This window comes from Miniopterus schreibersii (assembly GCF_964146895.1).
Source record: "Miniopterus schreibersii genome assembly, chromosome: 3".
NCBI lineage: Eukaryota > Metazoa > Chordata > Mammalia > Chiroptera > Miniopteridae > Miniopterus > Miniopterus schreibersii.
In genome coordinates, this window is record NC_138103.1 from 94,492,360 (window position 1) to 94,517,018 (window position 24,659).

The 24,659-nt window shown below is 39.3% G+C and overlaps 1 protein-coding gene across 1 annotated transcript; it reads left to right on the forward strand.

Annotated features, from left to right (window-relative positions):
- On the forward strand, positions 1-24,008 carry TARS1 (threonyl-tRNA synthetase 1). Its single transcript, XM_081132716.1, has 19 exons — positions 1-402; positions 3,706-3,786; positions 6,773-6,963; positions 9,868-9,991; positions 11,383-11,504; positions 12,020-12,137; positions 12,401-12,465; positions 12,550-12,628; positions 13,421-13,567; positions 14,599-14,697; positions 15,668-15,834; positions 16,790-16,952; positions 17,042-17,179; positions 17,529-17,606; positions 17,994-18,094; positions 18,315-18,419; positions 19,957-20,029; positions 22,477-22,591; positions 23,045-24,008. Exons 1-19 carry the CDS (start codon positions 346-348, stop codon positions 23,191-23,193), a joined length of 2,172 nt encoding a protein of 723 aa, XP_080988842.1. The 5' UTR covers positions 1-345; the 3' UTR covers positions 23,194-24,008.
- The last annotated feature ends 651 nt before the right edge of the window (positions 24,009-24,659 follow it).

Genomic DNA, 24,659 nt, shown 5'->3' on the forward strand with positions numbered 1-24,659 from the left:
GAGGACTTCTTGGCTCTGGAAAGGGTCGGGTCGCTGGCTGGCCGGGAGTGCCGACCCTTACGGTTTCCTCCCCCCCGCACTCGGATTTCCTAGACCGGCTGTCACCCAACACGCTTTTCCATTGGTTTAGAGAAGGTAGAGCCCGCCTTTCTCCGTTGCCGATTGGCTGCCCGCAGGTTAGAAGGCGGGGTTTGGGCCGAGGTGGATTGCATCAGCTGGGCCTTTCCGGGCCACGTGGCTCGAGCGCCGAGTTCCCGGGCGCGCCAGCCCAGCTTTGACCCGCCTCCAGCCTCCTCTCCCCCAGGCCGTCGCTTTTGCGTTCTGTCTGCTCTTCTTGGTTCGCCGATGTCCCAGGAGAAGGCCAGCAGCCCTTCAGGGAAGATGGGGGGCGAGGGGAAGCCGGTGAGTGGGGACCGGAGGGCGGGCTGGGGCCCTTGTTGGTGCCCAGCGGCCCTACCGGGCGGGGGCCGTGTGGGGCGGAGGAACCCGAGGGGGACGGTGGGGCTCGGGGCCGAGTCGGCGTCCCCTTTGGGGAGGAACCGGCCATTCATAAGGCAGGGCGGGGCCTCGCTGGTCCTCTCCGGCTCCATTCTCTTTTCTCAGGTGAGGAACTGAGACCTTGAGTGAGTGGCACAGAACGACACATCTAATTAGAAATAGAGACCATTACGAGGCTCCCAGACTAGCGTTTTTACCTCACCTTAGGCGAGAAGAACATTGCAGAGCCTCATTTAATCCTAAAACCCTGTTAAGCGTAAAAGACTCAAGTTTGAAGAAGAGAAAACCGAGTTCCCTAGAGCTGACCCAACTTGCCCAAGTTCGGGTGGTTTATAATAAACGGTGGACGCCAGGTGACCTGACAGACTCGAGGCAGGTGTCAGTCTTCCCCTGCCTGGGGCTGGAGGCCTGCTTTATCTTGCTTCACACCTGCTAATCATTTCACCTTTGAACTTTACCTTTTGTGTCATTCATTGCTTAGGAATATCTCCTGGGTCACTTGTGACTTTTTTTTAATGATTAACAACTAAACGTCAAGTATTCATCCCTCATGCTGGGCCACACACCTAGGAAGGTGAATGGGACCCAGCCTGGCCTTGAGGGCCTCACCGCCTGGTGTGTGAAGGGCAGATGAACAGTCATTTTGCTGTGGGGTTACAGAAGCGGGGTGCCTAATTCCACCTTCAAGGGCTCTCTCGAATTGAGTTTGGAAGAATGAGTGTTCGTTCCCCAGTAGGCCAGACGGGGCAGGGCTTTCCAGGTAATGGTGGGGAAGGCCGTGGAAAGGCAACTGAATGAATGAATGAATGAGTGGTCTGTGGAGTTGCTTGCAAGAGATTTGCTTCAAGGGAGAACCATAGCAATCAAAGGATTTTAGGCAACCAAGAATTGTTGGAATTGTGTTTTACAAGTGGAAGTTTTTAAGCAGGGAAGTGACAGATGTGAATTGTAGTTTCAAAGATCATGCTGGCATTGGGGTGGAAGGTGCATTGGAAAGAGGTGAACACAAGCAGGAGGCTGCTGTAATAGTCCAAGTGAGAGGTGAGGTATTAAGCTAAAGGAGACTCAGCCCAGCTCTCTGATTGGACAGGTCACTTAAAAACCACAATTTTCTCATCAGTAAAACTCAGGGATCGAATGGGGAAAATGCATGTGTGCACATTCTAAACTATATAAATTATATTTAAAGTGGTAAATGGTGCCTGTTCATAGTCTTTTTCCCTTCCATATTTTTTTCACTTAAAAATGGTATCTTGCCCGGCCGGGCGTGGCTTAGCGGTTGAGCGTCGACCTAGAATCCAGGCGATCCGGGTTCAATTCCCGGTCAGGGCACATGCCCGGGTTGCGGACTCGATCAATGACTTTCTCATCATTGATGTTTCTATCTCTCTCTCTCCCTTTCCTTTCCTCTCTCTGAAATCAATAAAGATATATATATATATTTTTAAATGGTATCTTTACTGTTTTGTAACTTATTTACTGTTTTTGCTTAATAGTCTATAGTCAACCTTCCATGTCCATAAATACTCTGCTATGCCATTCTTAATTGGAGGTGATTCATGGCTAATAAATTTATGATTTCTCCCTTCTATAATAATAATTGCACAATACCTAATTATTGAGTGCTAACTGTGGGGTCTGGCACTGTATTATATTACATGTGTTAACTCATGCAGTCCTCAAAATAACTATGAACAGGGTTTTGTTATTATCCCCATTATACAGATGAGGAAACAGGCATAGGAACAGTAAGTAACTTGCTCAGACCCAATATTCTGTAGCCAATACTCATAACCCCAGTGCTGCCTTGCCTCCTTCATCTGCCTGGAAACAAGTCAAGGACAGACAGTCCATCAAACTATTGGACTCCCAAGAAATACCTATCCCAGCTGTCAGTCTCTGGGTTTGGATTTACTTAAAGTACATTCAGATAGTTTTTTTCAACTCCTAAATATTTCCGAGCAATGTAATTCCGTAGCTTCCCTTCACAATCCGGTTCTGTGTCCCCACTTTTGGGTTGAAATTTTAGATTGCTTTTACATAAATATGTAATACATAAAGTCACATATTTGTTTTCTGTTTTCATTGGAAATAGAAAACAGTTGCCTCCTGTGTTCCCAATTGTAGTAAAGACAGAATGGGCCTCAGGGTTCTGAGAAAACTGTTTTAATGTCCCAGCTCTGTAACTTAGTACTACCTGTATACTAATGGGCGAATTACCCTCTTCGAGCCAGTATTCTCATTTGTGTTAATTCTCTCCCTCCTTTCTACTATTATTCATTTGACAAATATCCCAGAGTGGGGGAAGCACATAGTCTGCTGTTGGTTGCCTTCTTGCACAGGACTTACTATAAAATTTTCTATGGCTCCATGTACTTCTAATTGAAGTCCCCGTTCCTCATGGTAACTTTGAGTGCTTGCTTCTGTCTGAGCCCTAGTTTGTCTTATCTTATTTCCTAAAACAATCCTGCTGTAGTCAGCCTAGTTTAGTCTGCCTGTGCCTCTCGCTCTCTTGCTGTCACTGTCTTTCTCTTTTTAACATTCCGACAATGAGTTTGTGCACACCTAGAACACATGTCCTCCATTCTTGAAATCCAGCCTGTTGAAATCTTCTTGAACTAGCACTTACTGTTATCCTCGCTTATTTGACATTGAATCATAGCGCTGCAACTGTATTCTTTCCCCTCCCAGAGTTTTTCACACATGTATGCCTTCGTTTCCCTGGAGAGATTAAATTTGCACGAGGCAGGGATCAGGCCTTATGCTTGCTTCTTCTGCAGGGTTTAACACAATACCATGAGCACAGAGGTTCTTAGTAGTACTTGTGGAATTAATGGATATATGTTGAACTGATTTTTTTCCCCCCCTGAAAATGCTGTTACTGAACAAATTGCTCGTTTATGGCTACATGTTTAGTATATATCCACATAAACCTGGAGCAAGAGTCATGGGAACAGGCAAAATAAATGAAATATGAGGACTTGAACATTATCAAGTAATTCCTCTCTGCTTTTTTAGGACTTATCTTTATTGTAAGTTGTTAACTTGTCTTTGACCATGGTCAAATTTTCTAGTCTTTCAAAATCAGATTTTCACTCTTTAAAAAACATATACTAAAATAACATCCTCTAAACTTTCTGGGGGCAGCATGAACGGATGTCAGATTAGGTTCAGATATAAAACCTTCGTTTCTTTTTGCTTATTTAGGCAGGTGCCGGTCAGGAGAAGCGAAAGGAAGATGGCAAGAAGAGGAACAAAGAAGGGACTGGAGAGGGAGGTCGGGCAGAGGTAAGTGTTTCAGGCTCTGTTACCAAGTTTGACAGGTGGCAGAGAGCTGCCTGACTTACCCTATGTCAGACTCTCAGGGTTTACATGGAACTGTAAGACGGACTAGGTGAAATTTCAGAGAGAAGAATTAGGGAAATCTGGGACGGGAAGAAAGACTTGCAGTTATTTGTTATTGAAAAAGGAAAACAACTGAAATATAATTGTAAGATAGTCTGTGGGATTAGATATGAAAATCAGAACCAAAGGTAGAGAGGAGACTGGAATCACTCTGTTGCCTCATTGGATGCTGGCTGGCTGATAGCTCCCTTCAATGGGATGTTAAAGGGGGGAGACTTGATGTTGGAGCTTATACTGAATACAGTAGAAACCCAGAAAGCCCACTTCCTTGACCCCATTCACACTCTTCCCACCTGGACCTTCTACTAAGGTTTGGTTTTGAGCCAGGACAAATCTGCCTCTCAGGTGCAGAGAAAATGCTTTCAGTTTCCCCAGCTCAGACCAAAAGGAACTGACTTTCGAAGTCAGCCTAGAATCTGCCTGGTTCCTGGGTGCTGTGCTTCAGGAGGTAGTTAAGCTTGTCTTCCTACTTTATCTGTGAAGTTGAGCTGCTGTGAACTGTGCTTCACTTTTTGTTTTAAGTCATTGCAACCATTTTATTAGAGACTCTTTAGAAAACTCCCAGAATGCAGAGGAACAAAGGAATAGGCTATAATAGGGAGTATGCTACAGCACAGTAAACTGGCTTTAAAGAGCTGTTTTGGTAAATGCTGTGATGCTAAATTGATAGTGCTATCACTTACCTAAGGGTGAGTTTGTAGGTGATCAAGAATCACTAAGTTTTGCTTAGAGCCCTGCCTCACTTTTTCTCTTATGTTTTGTCCATTACACCCCACTGTAATTGTGGGGGAAATTATTGTGAACTTTAAATTTTGCAAGTGAATAGCAAAATGCATGTGTACCCTGATTTCTTTTTTATACTTTCAGTACAGTAGTACATGCTGTTCTATCCCAGCTTGAGAATTAGCCTGGAAATAGGAAACAAAGGGTATAATTAGAGCACTTTTCTGAATGGATAATTTTAAGTGCAACATGCAATTACATATATTTGAAATGATCTGTGTGGGAAAAAAGTGTGCAGTGACATGTCCAGGACCTTTCTTCCTCCCCTGTGCTCCATCATTTATGTTCATTACTCTTAGAAGGGCAACGTGCAGGTTTCATTCTTCCCTGTATTTCCAGGGCCCGGCATAGAGAATCCGCTCCATGAATGTTGAATAAATTAAGTTTGACACTAATTTCTTCTGCTTAGGAAGTGCCAAGTGGATATGGAGATAAACTGCAGGAAGATAGAGGGTCATGTGGGTGGGTAGGACTGTACTGATGCTTCCAAGTAGTAGGGCCAGGCAGTGTGCTTCATTCAGCCCGAGGGGTTCAGAGTATATGGTTGTAGAATGACAGGCCCAGAGCTTTTCATTAATTCATTGGGGCTTCACCATCGAGGGTTATGCACCCCTGTTATAATAAAATGCTCCTAAAGTGCCCTTGAACAACTAGAGAAAGAAAAGGACTGCTGGGGGAAGGAATTACAAAGAAATTAGGGCTCTTCCATTTCAAAAGGTGAAGACCGAGAAAAAGTATGATTGAAATGAGAAGGAAATATTGTATAAGAGGAAAAAAATGTACTACTTCGCATGAGAAATTTATTGTTCTAATAAGTTATATTCAGACAGTCTGAGAATGTATTTTTTAATGATATGGCTAGCTATGTGTTCCTTTTTACTATGATATTTAGGGAAATATTAACCTCTGGATTGACATAGTGGGTGACTATGACCACCAGAAACCATGGAACCCAAACTGGGTGAACAATGAGTCCACATAGTGTGGTTGGTTTTTATTTTCTATTATCAGAAGTCATTTTCTCTAGGATTAAAATCTAGCTTGTACTCCTTTCAGATTAAGTGTGTTATATATTATATATAGAATTTTGGGTAGCTTTGTCAAAACTGAGTAAGTTTTAAAGCATGTATTTGAATAAACTATTATAGCTGATTTAAATCTATGTGAAGATAGAAACTCATGGTAAAATTAAGCCGTCTCCTCTTTGCTTTCATATGTAGCTGTTAATATCCGTGTTATTTTCATTTGAAGAGCGTAAATTGTGTAGATGTTAGTATTTGACTATTTTGTGGCCACAGATTCACCACCAGCTTTTTGAAATGTTTTAAAGACTGGAGTCTCTTAACAGTAGAGGAAGTCAAATCTCTGATTATTGTCTCTTTTTTTTTCTTTCTTTGTCAAACTTTTGGGAACCTGAGTGGGTGTTTTATATAAAATATTTTGCTTAATTTAATGTATTGTAAACAGTAATGTTGTGCTGTTTTCTTATATTTGCTAATTAAATACTCCCAAGAAAGCGATACTCAAAGATCATGGCTTCTTTGAATTTAGTAAATACTTCACTTGAATGGGAGCCCTTAAGTCAAATTTGTTGTTGGTTAGTTAAAAATTGTGAGTGGACATATAGTCTAGCCAGCTTCATAGATCATCCCTTGAGCAATATTGAAACAAAAGGGAAAAGCCAGCCAGTTTTTATTTTCAGTATTATTTATAGTTGCACTTGTAAGATCATTTAATTAGAAAAGTCTGTAAGAGAGTATTTTAAAAGAAAAAATAGTTACCTTATGCAGATAATAGCAAAATGTAATAATTGTTTATTTCGGATGTTTGCAGCCTTGTATTTATTATTATTTATACTCTCTATTTAAAAATTTTTTTTTTTTTAATTATAAGAAGAGAGCAGTTAGGTTCTTTCTTACCTTTATGTAGGACAACATTAAGGTTACCCTTGTTGATTTTTGCAATCTGTTTACCACATTGAATTAGTAATTGTGTTTTTTGTATTGTCTATTTTTATTATTTCCCTTTTCTAAAAAGGAAAGCAAGTAGTATTTACCTATTATTTATTTCGTTTGTTGTCTTGCAGTTAAATCCTTGGCCTGAATATATTAACACGCGTCTCGAGATGTATAATAAACTAAAAGCAGAACACGATGCCATCCTGGCAGAAAAGGCAGAAAAAGATAGCAAGCCAATCACTGTCACTCTGCCTGATGGCAAACAGGTCTCTGCGGAATCCTGGAAAACGACACCGTATCAGATTGCTTGTGGAATCAGGTATCTGCTGCACCTGCCTTGCTTGATCTTCTGTTGTTTGTAATTAAACTTAAAAAAATTATTTGCCAAGTTTTATCCTCAAAACATTTCTATGTTACTGTTTAATGTTTTTAATGTTTAATTTACATTATTTGGAATTTTTCAAAATGGGGAGCTTTATAGTCAAGATTCAAAGTTAATTTCTTAGAGACTCCACTTTGGTTTGATCTTGTGAAGGATTCTATATGATTAGTTCTTCTACCTTGGTCATAAATGTCACAAAAACCAAGTAGACAAAGTGTCTCAGTTTTGAAGTTAAATGAAGTTTGGTCATCTCACAGGGGAAAGTTAGGAAGCTAATACAGAGGGGTGCAATAGTCGGCTTACCGCTGTTTGTATGGAAAATAATACAGTCATAAATAATAATGCAAGAACTCTGTGTTTCATGTACTCACAACTGTAAACCTACTTTTACCGCACCCTGTATGTTGAGATGAAATCGTTATATGATTGTCAAAAAGGGTTGATTGTCGTCAGTTTCATATTGTTGAACATAAGACATAAAATAACAAGTAAACAGGTTTGGCAAGCAACCCAGCTGATTAGTGGTAAAGCCACTGTGCAGCTGGTGGGAGTAGAGGCAGCTAGGCCTGTGAGCCATGAGTCTTCAGTGTGCCGTGGATATTGGTTAGAACTTCTTATAAAGAGAATAGAGTATTTTAGTTAGTTTGACCTCTGCTTCTAACTAAAATACTACCTTACTCCAAAGGAAATAACAGAGTTGTAATATCAAGCCAGTTCCCATGCAAGATCATAAATAATTGGATAGACCTTCAAATATCAGTTCAATCTGTCATTTTAGAGGCAATTTTGAAGGTCATTTGGTGAAGAGATTCCTCTATTGTGCACTGATATTGTAGCTGAGTCAGTATTAAAATTCATTCTCCTATTAGTCCAGGAACTTTTTCTCTACATTCTACAATATTGTCCTCCGGGTTACATCATAATTTGTCAAGTGGCAAATTGAAAATAATTTTCGAGAACTGCAAAATTTTAAATTGAATTACATAAGATATTGATGCACTTTAGAGCTGGAGTTGAGTCCCTGATTTGCAAGTGAGGGTGTTTTAAGACATTTTTACAAAAGTCTGGAATAACTTCTTGTTCTGTGAAAAGTTTCAGCACTAGTAACAGGCTGTTTAAAGGTTCAGATGACTAGTAATAAATATGACAGGGAAGAAAAAAGAAGGAATGCTCCATTTGCTTCAAAAGGTTTTTCTTTGAAGTTTTGTTTTGTTCTGTCTTAAAGTATGGATTATTTTATGCCTTCTTTGGAAAATTGAAATGATCCAGTATGGTCCATGTATAATCTTTATTTTCAAAGTAAGTATTACTGGCATCTCATGGCATTATTTTGGACCCTAAGATAAAAGTCACTTTTTTCCTGAAGAGTATAGAGTATAGCAGTTGCCTTTTGATCAGTTCTTTAGTCTTCTGAAAACTGTTTTACACCAAATGGTGCAATACATTTCTCTCTGCCAAATCCATGTATGTTTTGGGAAATGTGCATATTTTATTGGCTCTGTTTGATCACAGGAGGACGGGAAACATTGGATATAACCCATGGGAAATTTAATGGGAACATTGAAAATGGGATAAGAATTTATTGCTTACTTTCTGTTCTTCTGTCCTTAAGTCAGGGAGGTTGTATAAACTTAAACAGAGCAAGGAGAGAAGTACAGCACAGCAACTCCAGCCTTCTGGCGGCATAGTTCAAGACTGACCCTGTAAAGGCTGTGCGCTTTCCCTGCGTAGGTAGAGTGTGCCTGCTCTTGCTGAGTTGTCAAGACTGTTATAGACCCATTTCTCTAGCTACACGGTCAGACCTACAGTCTGACTGACCTTGCTCAATTCTGCCCTAGCTACGAAGCTTCCTGAACCTTTCTTAACTTGCATCCCTGTTTACATCCATCCCCATTCCCTCCTCTGGAGTGCCCTGTCGTCTCCTCTCCTTCCTGTCCAGCTCTTTTGGTCCTTCAGCCCCTCATTGCTTTATCCTCAAAGCCTGTTCAGACCCCTCTGACCCGTGCTGCTTTCCCCTCCTCAGAGTTCCTGTGACTTTTACACACTTGGCGTGGTCTCACATCTCATCATGTGATGACAGTTTGCATAGTGTACCACATACTGTTCTAGATGACATTTTTATCCATATTATTTAAAAATTTTTATTGCCCGGCCAGGTGTGGCTCAGCTGTTGAGCGTCGACCTAGGATCCAGGAGATCGGGGTTCGATTCCCGGTCAGGGCACGTGCCTGGGTTGCAGGCTTGATCAGTGACTCTCTCATCATTGATGTTTCTATCTCTTGCTCTCCCTCTCCTTTCCTCTCTCTGAAATCAATAAAGATATATTTTTTAAAAAAATTTATTGACTAGTCCTTTACCTTACCCATATATTTGTTATAAATAATACCATCTTAGGCATTTGCAGAATCTGTTTGAGGTTAGCATTGTCTCTCAAAAGAAGTTGTTACAGATTTCAACCAGGAGGTAGAGCAGAGAAGTTGTTTAATATCTGCTATCCCCCCCTTTGCCATTGGATCCTAAGTAGCTTGGCTTTGTGGAGAGCTTATTTGGAGAAAATGAAAAATCAGACCACTGAAAATTATTATTGTGTATCAGAGTTGCTATATCTTCTTAAATAAGCATTAAATGTGATAAAATAATATTTTGAATTTTCAGGATCTTGCAGTTATATTTTTAGGTACATGGGTGCATTTGGGGGATTTATTTCAGGAAGATCTATATATTATGTAGTGTTACAGCGCAGTATCCTCTAGTATATATATATAGTGTTATAGCATATACATAGTATTATATATAGTCTTACATGTATTATATAGTGTTTATTGTCCTGTTCTTTTTAAGCCAAGGCCTGGCTGACAACACCGTGGTTGCTAAAGTGAATAAGGCTGTTTGGGACCTAGACCGCCCCCTGGAGGAGGACTGTACCTTGGAGCTCCTCAAGTTCGAGGAGGAGGAAGCGCAGGCAGTAAGTGCTCAGCGTCCACCAAGGCTCAGGGCGGCGATGCTCATTTACACCGTTCAGCTCGTCACCACTGCCAGTGGGTGACTAAAGTTCCTTGAGGTCTCCTTTTCATACTCGAAATCTTTATTTTTGTCTTTCATTTGGGGAACTTAATAAAAGTGCTTGCCCTATAAAAATCAAGAGGTGAAGTTAAATAAATTTATTGTCACTACTAGATACTAAAATGGGGAAATTTTTCTGGAAATGCTATTAAAATTTTATTACACATTGGTTAGGCAAGTAAAACTTGTTTTTGTTTTCTACACTGTCAACATTTAAGCAAGACGTATCTATATATTTAACAAATAAATTTGAACATTACTTAAAGTACTTTTAATATTGGAAAGTTGACTTCCATATTTTTTCTCAGCTTCAAATGCAGACCTGCTGAAAGCACGGCAAAAACCAACATGCACATGGTGCAAGGTTTTCTCCTTCCTACTTCAGGACGGTCACTATAGAAAGGGAAAGAAAATGTGTTGTTTTATTTTGTTTCACTGATGATGGTTTCCTTTTATATGTGAATCAATGGTTGTCAAATGTATTCTGGATTCCTTAAGTTTTTTAAGAGAATTTAAAAATTGTGTGGGTACCTTTCTATTAAATCTTAAAACTGTTGCTTCGGATACATTCCGACTCATCTGAATGACCATCTTAAAGCCAAGTACTGCCATTTGATTTTAGTGTCCCTATCTTTGTCCTTGTAATTTCTAGTTGTGCCGTGGTGGTGTTGTACTGCCTTAGTTGTTTGAGGCCAGTAAGAAAACAGATAAAATTCTAAGTGCTGCTCCACAGCCCAGAAAAGGCAGAGCACAGCACATGGGATGTGGGCACAATGATTCAGGAGACCCTGGGCCATTGCAGTCAAGAAGACAGTCACGTTTTGAGTGGCAATTGCTTTCAGGGAACAAAATCCATCCCATTTAATTAATGATGCTAATTTGAATTTAATTAGTTTGAAAACAAACTAGGTAATTTCTAAGGTATAAATACACTTTAATTAGCATCCTTTTAAATTGTTTTGGCTCTGTATAGAATCACAGTATAGTTTATAGATTTGTAAATTTAGATTTTTCTGTCTTGGGTTTATTTATAAATTTTTAAAAATATGTTTTTATTGATTTTAGAGGGAGAGGGAGAGAGAAAAGACCCCCTACTTGGGATGGAGCCCACAACCCAGGCATGTGCCCTGACTGGGAATCGAACCCATGACCTCTTGGTTCATGGTTTGATGCTCAACCACTGATACACACCGGCTGAGCATATAATAAATTTTATATCTCTTTTTCAGATGATCATCTTAACTTAGGCATATGCCCAGTCTCAAACCTTCCCATTTTTCTTTGAATTTTCAGGTGTATTGGCACTCAAGTGCCCACATAATGGGTGAAGCTATGGAAAGAGTCTATGGAGGATGCTTATGTTATGGTCCACCAATAGAAAATGGATTCTATTATGACATGTACCTTGAGGAAGGGTAAGTTCTATAATTGGATAAAGAGAAGTAAAATCTGAATTACCATGAGTCTATACGTTATTTTTAAAGAGTTCTCAGTAAAGGAGGGATGATATAATGCTTATTGCTTCGTAGTCCCCAAGCATTCCTACTATTAAAACTTGAAGTGTGTAGTAATTTGTAAAGGTGTAGAGACTTTAGTGAGAGCTTTGTTCTAGATCGATGGAGGCAGAGCCCTAAGGTGTATTGGGAAATAAAACGAAGCCGGTCCTCTCCTTCCCTTTCCACCAGTTACAGAGTTGGAGGGAGGAGTCACTGGTGGGAATAGTCTGCATGATGGCCAAGGCAGTAGCCACTGAAAGTGTAAATTATTAAAATGATTTATGAAAAATGTTTAGTTTACAATTCTATATGATGCAAGGGTCTAATTTTTTACATGAAATCCCTTGAAGTGTTCTAAAGAAACATTCCTCCGGCCTGTGGTGTGAGTAGAAGGGAGTGGACAGAAATTAATTTTGTACCTTCTTCTCTTTCAGGGGTGTGTCGAGCAATGATTTCTCTTCTTTAGAGACCTTATGTAAGAAAATCATTAAAGAAAAACAAGCTTTTGAAAGATTGGAAGTTAAGAAGGAAACCTTATTGGAAATGTTTAAGGTAAATTGAACTGTAACATATGGCATCTACTCTCCTATCATAATTAATGTGATTTGAAGTCGTTATACTGGGGTTTAGGGTACTAAGTGGAAACCTATTCTGTTCCTTAGAAAAATTTAACAATGTTTTCAAACATGAGATATTGACATATTTATAATCATACACTCCTTTGATAAGATGCACTTCGAATTATATTTTAGTGATAATATTTAGACATAAAAATTGAAAGAGAGTTTTCAAAAAATAATATTTCCTGTTTTCAGTACAACAAGTTCAAATGCCGAATCCTGAATGAGAAAGTGAATACTCCAACTACCACAGTCTACAGGTGAGACTATCAAACGCCGTTAAGCACATCTGGCATGTATGCCATTTTAAGTCTTTATTAAAATTCCTTTCACTTTGTCTTTAGGTGTGGCCCCTTGATAGACCTCTGCCGGGGTCCTCATGTCAGACACACTGGCAAAATTAAGACGTTGAAAATACACAAAGTAAGCAATGGAACTTTAAAGACTCTCTCCATATAAATGCATTCGTCTAGTGTAGACATATGTTTAAACTTCTATTGGTTTCTCTTTCTGCCAGTTTCTTTTGGGAGGCTTTTTCCTCATGCTGTCTCCTAACTACGGTGCTATCTGTCATTAGCCATTTTTAGCAGAAATTCTCAAGCAGTGACTGATGGGCCATCTACCACCAGGGCACATGGGGGTGGAGGTTTGAGGGATTCACGGGATCACGCAGTCATGGCCCATCATGGCTCCAAAAGCTTCGAGACTCACTGTAGGAGTCTGCTTTTGCCCTGTGTGTGTGTCTAAGGTAGTAATTACCCAAGGCGCTCTCGTTAACCAACCTAGTCCTGCCTGTTTATACTAGTTCATAAATACTTTATGGGCGATTATTAAAATGCACTTTAAATCATAAGAATAATGGAGCCATGTCAAGATTTTTTTGTTGGTTTATTTTCTGTGTTCACTTACTCGTTTTGTGAAAGGAGCCCTTGCCATCAGTCATGTTGGTGGACTTGTGGTTTGAGTGGGCACTGGGGGGGCTTTCTGAGGGAACCGAACAGCCACCTCTGTGTGGAGCGACCCCAGCTATTTCTGCACCGCCCCAGAGCCCCTGGGAGATGTTTCACTAAGTGTGGCTTCTCATGAACTTTTCTTGTATAAGGACTCCTGTGAATTTGATTCATAAGGTGGCCGTGAGAAATAACATCTAACTCTTAACGTGAGTGAGATATTTACAAATTTGAGTATCGTTTCATGGTTGGTCCTTGTTTTCAGAACTCCTCTACGTACTGGGAAGGCAAGGCGGATATGGAGACTCTCCAGAGAATTTACGGCATTTCATTCCCAGATCCTAAGCTGTTGAAAGAGTGGGAGAAGTTCCAAGAGGAAGCTAAAAACCGAGATCATAGGAAAATTGGGAGGGTATGTTAAAAAAGAACAGTAACGTGTCTAGAATGAGTTTATTTTCATTTGAAATTCAGCTGTATTAAATATTTAGCTATATGAAGAATTTTCTTTTGACAAACTGCTGTAGCTTTCAAGTATTATTGTTGTGTCCTATATAAGCCGAAATTACTGTTGTCCACATTAGCTTTCAAGAGTGTGCTCAGTGTTGCACAAATATTCATTTTAACTGTTGTTTTTTTTTTTATTGAGGGCAAATTCTGATGACTTACAGTCTTCTGTAAAAGAAGTATAGCAGTGCCTCATAGAGCTGAGAGACACTTTGGAAATTTGCCTGGTCTCATTGACTTATTTTAAAGATGTGGAAACTGAGTCCCAGAAAGATTAATATCCTTGTTGCGCAAGGTGATGCAGCGAGTCACCGCTGGATTCCGTGGTGTCATTTCCTTTATCCTTCTGCCCCTGTTTTCCAAACTGGAAGTTAGGTTTTAGATGAAAACATTTCTTTGTGAAATTATGTTGACTCTGTGCCAGGCATCCTTGGCTTCTGGGTTAGAAAGCTTGAGCAGGAGGCAGCATCCAATGCCACGCTCTCTTGACTGCCTGAAGTCAATTCTAGCAGTAAGGAAACCAGCAGTGATCAGTGGGGCACCTCCTGGAAAAGTCTGGGCCTTCGGAGGGTAGAGGGGGCACTTCATTCACCACAACCCAGAATCAGCCAACTTTATCTCCATTTTCTGTTTCGTTATCAGTGTCTTTTTCCTAGTCTCCTCCCTGCCACTCCTACTTTTAAAAAAATAATAATAATAATGAAGAAAAATTTAAAACACCCAGATCTTAGAGCTTTAAGGAATCAAAACCATGAGAGCCCCCTCTGGATAGAAGAGACCTAAGACCTGTGCTCCATATATTCGAAATGTTGGCATGTTTTCTTTGCATTGGGGATCGGCACAAATTAAAATATGAGACATTGTGACCACATTCTTAAGAACATCGATGTTTGTGTTGATGAATGTACATATAGACATTCTTTGCTTTTCTTTTTCCAGGACCAAGAGCTGTATTTCTTCCATGAACTCAGCCCTGGAAGTTGCTTTTTCCTGCCGAAGGGAGCGTACATTTACAACACACTAATTGAATTCCTCAGGGTAAACCACAGACATTATTTTCCTCGGTAGATTTAGGACATACATTGATTTTATTAAATAGATCTGCTAACAGGAAAGATAATCTTGTATTTTAAAAGAATAAATACAAAAGGAATCTGAGGTCTCATAAAATTTTTAAAAACTTCTTTCTTCCTAATATATGATTTTGTCCACATACATGGGTATGTATATGAGAGAAGCCAGTGACCTTGAACTAGAACTTTTAACCCTTTACACAGGTGCTCTGCGTGCGCTTTGACTACTCATTTATATTTTCCTTGAGAAAGCAAATTCATCTTTACCTGCTGTTCTCTTTGTAAATTATGAAGTGTTTAAAGCATATGTTCATAGAGAATAATACCACCAACATCTATGTGCTCACCACCTAATTGAACATGGGTTTGCATTTGGTTATGTTTGAAGTAAGTAATACACCTATAGGAAGGGGGAGACAAGCCCCCTTCGGGCATCTTAGTGATCTGTTCTCTCCTTTCCTAGAGGAAACTACTCCTGAAGTTAGCAAGGCTCCTTTTTATCTGTTATTGTCCATCTACCCCATACAAATGCATCCTTGATTGTTTGTGTTTCAGATTTGCCAACAGAAAGTCTCATTGTGTGTCAGAATTGTGATTTTTTTTTTTTAGATACATCCAAATCCAGTTTATTGTCACTTGTTACATATTCTGTTATACAACTACCACAGTGTGCTCATTCTTTTATTGATGGACACGGGTGTGATTTCTGATTTCCCTATATTACTAATTATGGTGCAGTAGCGTCATTTCAACAAGCCTCCTTATGTGGATGTGCAAGTTTTGTCTTTGGTATATACCTCCAAGTAGGATTTCTAGATTATAACATGTGTGTCTTGAACTTTACTAGAGAGTATGAAATTGCTCTTTAAATTTTTACTTCCACCACAAGTATGAGCATTGGTTTTTAGGCCTGCGTTCTTTTTGTTTTCTAACAGAGTGAATATAGGAAACGGGGGTTCCAGGAGGTGGTCACCCCAAACATCTTCAACAGCCGACTGTGGATGACCTCGGGCCACTGGCAGCACTACAGCGAGAACATGTTTTCCTTCGAGGTGGAGAAGGAGCAGTTCGCTCTGAAACCCATGAACTGCCCGGGACACTGGTATTGAGCAGCTCTGAGTTCTGTTGAAGATTCTCCCATAGTGCATTTAATCCTATGCCCAGGACACTGGTACTGAGTTTCTATGGAAGACTCTTGAATGCTGCATTTAGTTCTAGATTGCTTTTCTTCCTTTGGAAGAATTTTTCTTAAAAACAGGTTATGTAATCAGAGAATATTTAAAGGCAGCATTATTGTGGTATTGTAATTGCTTCTATGCCTGATTTGGTTCTCAGATCTGTAGACACTGAAGAATGGCACTTGGTGAGTAATAGCAGTGAACAGGCAGGATATAGAGCAGGGAGCCTGGATGTGGGGAATAGCATCAAAACCTAGTGCTAATAAATTAACATCCTTGGGAAATCTTTGCCTTGAGGCTCTTCCACTTTCTATCCTTCTTGAAAGTTGGGTGAACAGCAACTTGGGGGAAAACGAGGGAAGCTGTGGTTCCAGGCAGCTCAGCGTGTATGGCTCCTAGTAGGGCCTCAAGGGCAGAGGAGGTAAGAGAGGAATGTTCACAGAAACTGGGTTGTCAGGAGGCCAACTGAGTTCATCCTTCAAAGTGTCTGAAGCCCCTTCAGATTAACAGGGAACTGAAGCACTTCTGGGAGGTACAAAAAAGCAAGACCTTAGTTTCCAGAGTTACACGATTTGTATGCAGCTAAGTCTCTTTTACTATAGGCAGGCCTCAAATTAGTGGAGGTACTGAGCATAAGGATGTGTCTGCAGACTCATGGGAATACATTTGTTATTCTCTCTTAGTTCTGGGTGGCTGTGTTATCATTTATTTGCTGTTTTGTTCATGCCAGTGCTGCCATTGTTGTATGGAGCCCAGGATTAGAGAAGTGTTGCTTGTCTGAACAGCTTGGAATCAGCGGCTTTTTGACAGCCTTTCATATAATATTAGAGAAGTGGTTTTATTGTATTCAATGTCAGTGGGTTCTACTCCTCTCTTCAGCCTCATGTTTGACCATCGCCCAAGATCCTGGCGCGAGCTGCCTCTGCGGATGGCCGACTTCGGGGTCCTCCACAGGAACGAGCTGTCGGGGGCACTCACCGGCCTCACACGGGTGCGGAGGTTCCAGCAGGATGACGCTCACATATTCTGTGCCATGGAGCAGGTATGGGACTTTGTGGCAGAAAATATGTCGAAAGGAAGGTCAAGCAAGTTGAGGAAAATCACCGCTATGTCATTTTCTTTCATTTAAAGATCGAGGATGAAATAAAAGGTTGTTTGGATTTTCTGCGTACAGTATATACCATATTTGGATTTTCTTTTAAACTGAACCTGTCTACTCGGCCAGAAAAATTCCTTGGAGATATTGAAATCTGGAATCAAGCTGAGAAAGTAAGTGGTGTTTCAGCGTGTTTGAATTATACTTGACTGAAATTGGATTCTTCCGCAATGTAAGAAAGCCAAGCCTCTTTAAATGGATAAAAGCAAAAGAAAACTGGAAATGGTTCCTAGGTTTGAGTAAGCTAGTTTTTTTCCTGTATGATTGCGTATTTAGAAACGCTTGGATGTGTTTTCAGTCATCAAACTATAACCTTTAGAGGGGTTTGTGTGCGAGTATGTTTAAATGGACAAAGTGATGAGCAGAGAATAGTATTTGGGAAAGTAAGTACAGTATTTTTAGTCTCAAATTAGACCAGTTGCAGAGGAACAAAAATTAAAGTCAATTTTGCTTTATCTTTAGCAACTTGAAAACAGCCTGAATGAATTTGGTGAAAAGTGGGAGTTAAACCCTGGTGATGGAGCTTTCTATGGCCCAAAGGTCAGTACCGAAGTCGATGTGAGTAATGTGATTTTGGTTTTTGGTGAAGAGATTACTCTAAGTTAAAAAAGGGGGGGGGGGGCAGCCAGTGTCGCTCAGTGGTTGAGCATTGACCCATGATCCAGGAGATCTCTGTTCTATTCCCAGTCAGGGCACATCCCCAGGTTGAGGGCTTGGTCCCCGGTGGGGGGTGTGCAGGAGGCAGCCGATCAATGAATCTCTCTCATCATTGATGTTTCTATCTTTCTCTCCCTCTCCCTTCCTCTCTCTGAAATCAATAAGGATATATTATTTTTAAAAAGGGCAGGAGGGGAATCAGCCCTAATGTAACTGAGTTCAGCTTTATTATAGACAACATCTTACAATAACCCAGTCTTTGCTTCTTAGATTGACATACAGATCAAGGATGCCATTGGTCGGTACCACCAGTGCGCAACCATCCAGCTGGATTTTCAGTTGCCCATCAGATTCAATCTTACTTTTGTGAGGTGAGTTCCTAGTGTCTGTTGTAAGTATTCTTCAAGGACATATAACAGTGTGTGTGTGTGTGTGTGTGTGTGTATATATACATATATACATATAATAAAATAAAGATATATATATATATATATATACACACACACACATATATATATATATATATATATATATATATATATATATATGTATAAAAATAAAGGAAAACAAATTATTATTTTTTCTTTCTAGCCATGATGGTGATGATAAGAAAAGGCCAGTGATTGTCCACAGAGCCATCTTGGGATCCGTGGAAAGAATGATCGCCATCCTCACTGAAAACTATGGGGGCAAATGGTAATTTTCATTTTGTTTCCTTCTGCTTCTGTCTGGACTATGTAACTTGAGTGCTGTCCAGTGAGTTATGTGATGGAAAGGGAGAGTGATTGCAATTAATCAGGTCTAATTAGTGACAAGTATTCACCTAAAAGTAAAGCAGCACAGTTAAAACCCCAATTTTTTAGCTGTAAGAGTATTTGTTATGAGTAATTGTTTTTATTTCAGAACTTGATTTGTTGAATGTTATACTTTCTAATTAGAAATTATTATTCAGTAAGAGGCATACTTGTTGTTTTGATTGCTTTACGAGAAACTTTGATGTTTTGTCTGAGTAAACAAGGGCAGCCTTTGGCTTATATTGCCCAGCGTTGCTGCACATGATGATGAGTATTTGGACACTGTTGAGAAGCCACACATTTTTAAATTGAGAGTACAGGCTCCAAACCAATCAACATTTTGTGCTTTCTTTTTATAAGGTTATGTTTTTGCTGGAAACATAAGACCACATGACTTTCGTTTTACACTTTTGCCTGGGTGCACAATTTGTCAAGGCAGTGGAAAACAACACAAGGTTATAAAAACGCTCATTTTGTACAGCCTGCTATAGTATTCTGTTGATGCAAAACTTCTGTAAAGTGTTGTAAATATGTTTTGTTGTATCCATTGCAGTTATTTCAGTCATATTTGTAATTTGATTAGTTCCAACATTAAGGGAGTTTGTCATGCTTATCAGTGCACTAAGATAATCTCTTTTCAGTTATATTTCACAAATCAAATCAAATATGGGAAACATTCTCTACGTGAATCTCGAGAATAGGGGGATCCTCAGCTAATTGCTCTGCCAACAATGCTTGGTGGAAAAGCTCACAGGTTGGGTAGAATTTAGTGCCTACTCCAGTCTTTTCCCTGATGTAACCAAACAACTTAAAATAGAGGAATGATCAAGAGAAACACTGACGTCTGCAGCATCGGGAGGGTTCGACACCCGAAATACTCCAAAGGGAGAATTGCAGGTGGGGCCAGTCATCTTTTACTAAGTAGTGAAAACACATTAATTGTTACCAAATACCTTCACCAGCCACTATTAGTTACAACTTGCTGAATTCTGCAAAATGGATCTTCAATAAACTGGAGGGACAGTCTGTGTGCGCCCCCCCTCCTCGTGAACAATAAGTAATAAGAGTTAAACAAAATAACTTTTTGAATAAAATAACTCTGAATCAGTAGGTGTGGTTCTTTAGCCACTGGTTGACCCCTCTGCAGCCAGCACATGGTGTTGTTACCTGATGTACTGAAGCCTGAGACTTAGTCCCTGCCCCCAATCTGCTTTGCCGTCTGCTTAGCAGGAGAGAACTTCGTCACTGAGTTTTCTTACTTGGAGTTGGTTTTCTGCTCCTTCATCCCGTTAGTCTTTATTGGATATTGAAATAAAAGCCATGTTTTTAAAGTGGCCCTCACGTGTTTAGGGAAAGGACACTGAGGAGTAGCCTAATAAATGAACGTGCTGTCCTTTATTAGGAAATTCCGCATTAAATATTTTTAATCTCTTCCTAAGGCCCTTCTGGCTGTCTCCTCGCCAGGTAATGGTAGTTCCAGTGGGACCAACATGTGATGAATATGCCCAAAAGGTAATCCTCAAGTATGACTTGTCTTTAAATTTAATACCTAGTGTTCGGCTTTTCACATCCCATAAGCTGTACCTTTGGTGAATCAAGCGGCTTGTGATAGAAAGAAATGTTCCTATTTTTAGTCTGTGGTAAGCTCTAAGAGATCAGATCACCTCCTTAATGCTTCTCTACGTGGTCTGTGATGAGAAGACGTAGTGGGGCAGTGTCTTATGTGCTCTTGTTTGAGCCTTTAGCGTTAGCAGGTAATGCATGCCTTGGTATAAAATGTCCCTTCAGATGCATAATATAGTCAAAGAGCAATTTTGCTTCATTTTCAATGCAAATTTCTTCCATTATTTGAAGCCATTTTTCAGGTTAAAGCCAGGCTAGATCAGTGTTTTGCCCTACTTTTCAAAAAACTACCTTAGTAACAGATACAGAAATGTTCTTTCATGCTTCACACCTGAAAGACTAGGGCAGTCTGTTTTGTTATAGCAGCAATTCTATACTAAGGATATTAAATTATCAAAAGGTGTGTTGTTAAAAAGCATTGTTTCAGAATTGCAAGTTAAAAGTAATAGCATGGTTTGTTAAAAGAAACAAAAATCTAAATATCATTGAACAATCTTATCAAAATTATGTTTCCAGATCATCAAAATAAATTACCTTCAGGTTTCAACTGTCTTTAAGAAATAAATGAACATTAAGCCAGCTAATAAGCAAACCATTTAGACGTACTGTATTCCTACTACTGCACAAAGTAGTTTTAGTTATAAATAATGAAAATCAGCTATGTTCCATGATTAATTCATTGTCCTTTATCTTATATGCATTATGAAGACTCACTCAGGAGGAAAATGTTTGAATTAGTTAATTCATTTCTCAGCTGGAAACAGTACTGACCTCCTCTGCCTTGGGGTGGAGTGGCATTTGGAATTATGTGGGGGTGGGTTTTTATTTTGTTTTTTTCTGATTATATTGACTGAGGCTTAATGACTAGAGACCAGAGGTATTAAATAGTCTGTAGTTATGGGGCCACTTCCCCCACAGCAGAATAGCCCACCTTACATGTGCACAGGCCCATGTTGAGAAACTAAGACACTGGTGCTTTTTCTTAAAGTGGGTTATAGTAGAAAGTGTAGTCTTATATAGGTACTCGAATAAACTATGTAAGAACCCTTCTGAAACGCCCATACTTATAAGCTCCCAACAGGTGCACTGGTTAATGACCACTAAGGCATGAAAACCTATTAGTGAAATAAAAAAGCTTCAATCAGATCTTTTTGTCATATTTGTGGTAATTAGTTGACAGGTAAATGAAAAATTAATCTAGTGTATTTAACTTAATTTACAATTAATACAGTATAATCTAGTATTGCTTTTTTTTGGGAAAGGAAAAATATTAAGCATTGTTTACTTACTACATGTACAAAGACTTGAGACTAAAGTGGAATTGGTATTTTTAAAGGGGAAAGGAAGCAGTGAATAATATCTAATGTTAGTTTGCTAACTTTAAATTCCTGGAAGTTTATTTCAGGATGTTCCAATTTGATCTTTGGCTCTAACTCCTTCATCTGCCACCTTCATTTAATAAGCTTTTTTCTTTATTTTTTGGGGGTGAATTTTCAAGACGTGTGGATATATAAAGTTGTGAGGAGAAAAGAATAGTTGTTAGCCTGATTTATGGTGTAAGATGACTTAGGAGAAAAGAGGCTACATTTTATTAAGAACAAGATAACCTGGTGATTAGTTAATGATATAAAAAAAAATCAAACAAAAAAACCAACAAATAAATTTGTCTCAACACATTTAAAGATCAAGTCAATCAAAGTGAGTTCCATTAGTAGCTCTATAGAAATAGTGTTATTTACAGGTATTGTAATAAAATCTGGTAATATGTGTCCATTTGCTAAACCATCAAAGTATCCAATATTGACATTTATATCCCTCATCATGTTTTGATGAAACACACCATTTTTGTGCTTATATCCCCCGTCAGACCCTGACAACAGGAAAAGTCTTCCCTCATGTTTCCAGTGATGAGCTCAGTGCCCAGCATATGGCGGGAAGACCTTGCTGGTGAGCAAGGTGGCAAATAGAGCAAGCAATATGTTGGTGGAAGTAGCTGAGCTAGGACATAATAAGCGTTCTTTTAATCCAAAAGGAAACCACAAGTTGCCCTCTTACCGCAGTAGGCAGTGCGTCAGTCTCATCATCTGAAGGTCAAAAAGGAAATCACTGTTGAGAAAGAAAAAATTACTTTTTAATATTTCTTGAACCTGATATTTGCTTTTATTCAGTTATTCTCATAGACTTCTACTTAATTAAGTCATTGTATACACAAAGTTATTAAAGAACTAATTTTTAATGCTTGCATGATTTTCCAAATTACAGGTTAAATAAAATCATTTAAGATCAAAATATGAATGTAATTTTAGATCTGAAGAATTCTATGTCTGTTTAAATAGGTCCGGCAACAATTCCACGATGCTAAATTCATGGCGGACATCGATCTGGATCCAGGCTGTACCTTAAATAAGAAGATCAGAAATGCACAGTTAGCACAGTATAACTTCATCCTGGGTAAGAAAGGAAATTAACCAGAGAAAAGCTGCCACACCTTCGGACAGTTCTGAAATCTTGAGACTCAGGCTTAAGGGAATGGTCGTCCTCAGTTTAGTTGCTTTCAGTCCTGATTCTGAAACAAGTGTGTTCAGTTGATATAAGAAAGGAAAACTTTGGTGTGAAAAATAACCTGTAAAGGTCTGTCGAAGCATTTTCTTCCCTTCACCTCTTAATTCTTCCTATGGTAAGTAGTTTTCATTAGGTCAGCTGGACTGAGTGACTCCGTAAGCACAGCAGTGTTGAGCACTGCAAAGAGGGTTTTGTTTTTTAATGAACAGATTTTAAAATCAGGTATCCGACTCTGCGAGGTCACCCATACATTTTAATCAGAAGAACCTACAGGGTGGCTTTTGGGTCCTGGGGTCCAGTAAGAACCCTCCCATCTAAGGATCCTTACTGTCTTTTGTTTAGTTGTCGGTGAAAAAGAGAAAACCAGCGGCACTGTTAATATCCGCACGAGAGATAACAAGGTCCACGGAGAGCGTACTGTTTCTGAAACCATCGCACGGCTGCAGCAGCTCCGGCAGACCCGCAGCAAACAGGCGGAGGAAGAGTTTTAATGAAGTTGGCGCGACTGGCCCAGCAGAAGAGATGAGCAGTGTTTCCGGAACGTCCCCTTTGTGCTCCAGAAAACACTAACGTACACTGAACTTGGAGTAGTTTGGCAGAGTCTGCATAGCTGCCTGCAGGGGGTGAACCTTCTCTGACCTAGACGGGTTTTAGATAATGTGTATCTGAAGGAGATAATTAAAAGAGACACATTAAAATGATTTTATTCCTTAATTATCTGAGCACTGGAAATAAACCATGAGGAATGCTTTAGTGAGATGAGGGAGAACATTTTTTGTAAATTTAATGCAGTTGGAAAATAAAATTTTTCTAATTTGATTCAGATGAAAGAAAGATGAGACTTTGATTAGGTATAAAAATAAAAACTTGAATTCATGTAAGTTTCAGAAGACTTCTGACCTTCACATGCATCCTACACAAGTGCCCGGAACAGATTGCATGATTCATTCTTTATCGTTAATGTTTTATAGCGAATATGTTAGGTGGGTGGAGGGGAACATCTTTTAGGAGTGCCACTTTTACTCAACTTCTTTTTGTATATAAACCTTTTAAACAACTAAAGCCAACCATGGACCTAATGTAGAATATTTGCACAGCATTTTAAGACAAGTTTGTCAAAGGAATATATGTTTATGGCAGGCTGTTCTGGACCGTTCAGTCCCTTGTTACACAGATTCCCTATTTTCTCTCTCGGGATCATTGTTGAATTTTTCTGCCAGTGAATGGTGATTGAGAGAACGCCATGAACTCAGGAATTCCTCATGCATATACGAATCTCTCTTTAATATAATCATTTTTAAAAGGCAACATCTTGGCAGTTTTCTAATAACACCAATAGCATGTTTGCAAGGGTCACCAAAGAGCAAAGCCAATCTGCATAGATTAGCCCTCGCTTTAATAAAGGAGATACGATCTTTAATCAGGGATTTTTTGAAATTTCACACTTAAGCCTTGCTTCTCTCTGTCTTAAGATTTAGCCTTTGATGGGTTTGTAATTAGTTTTTATATAGATCTTGAGGGAAGCTATCTGTATTTAAACCAAGTCATGATGCCAAAGTCATGAGCATCTAGTCTGTCATTTAAAAACAACATTTTTTATTTCTTTAATCAAAAATTCACAGTATTATAGTTTGGATTTTTTTTTCAGTTTTAAAAAATTCATATTACAGAATCATTTTGTAGTCCAAAGACCAACTATGATTTTAGCTAGATTTTTCTTACCTGTTTTATACTTAAAGCAACAAACGGCTTATACAATATATTAACAATTTACTTGAGATAGTCCCAGAAGCTTTATAAATCTTCCAGGATTTTAAAGATACAAAAGATCCTAAAGACATAGGTTGGCAGAACTGAGAGCAGAAGAACCCTCTCTGTAACACGCCCCTTAGCCCAGCCCTTGCTTCCACGGGGAGCCTGGGGGGGCCACCTGCCAAGGACTCTTACAGCCTGCGGG

What these genes read in the sequence shown, in the direction of transcription:
- TARS1 (XM_081132716.1), top strand. Translation starts at nt 346, where the DNA reads ATGTCCCAGGAGAAGGCCAGCAGCCCTTCAGGGAAGATGGGGGGCGAG. An exon ending in CACTAATTGAATTCCTCAGG is followed by an intron (nt 14,698 to 15,667) that starts GTAAACCACAGA and finishes GTTTTCTAACAG; the next exon opens with AGTGAATATAGGAAACGGGG. An exon ending in GAGCTTTCTATGGCCCAAAG is followed by an intron (nt 17,607 to 17,993) that starts GTCAGTACCGAA and finishes TTTGCTTCTTAG; the next exon opens with ATTGACATACAGATCAAGGA.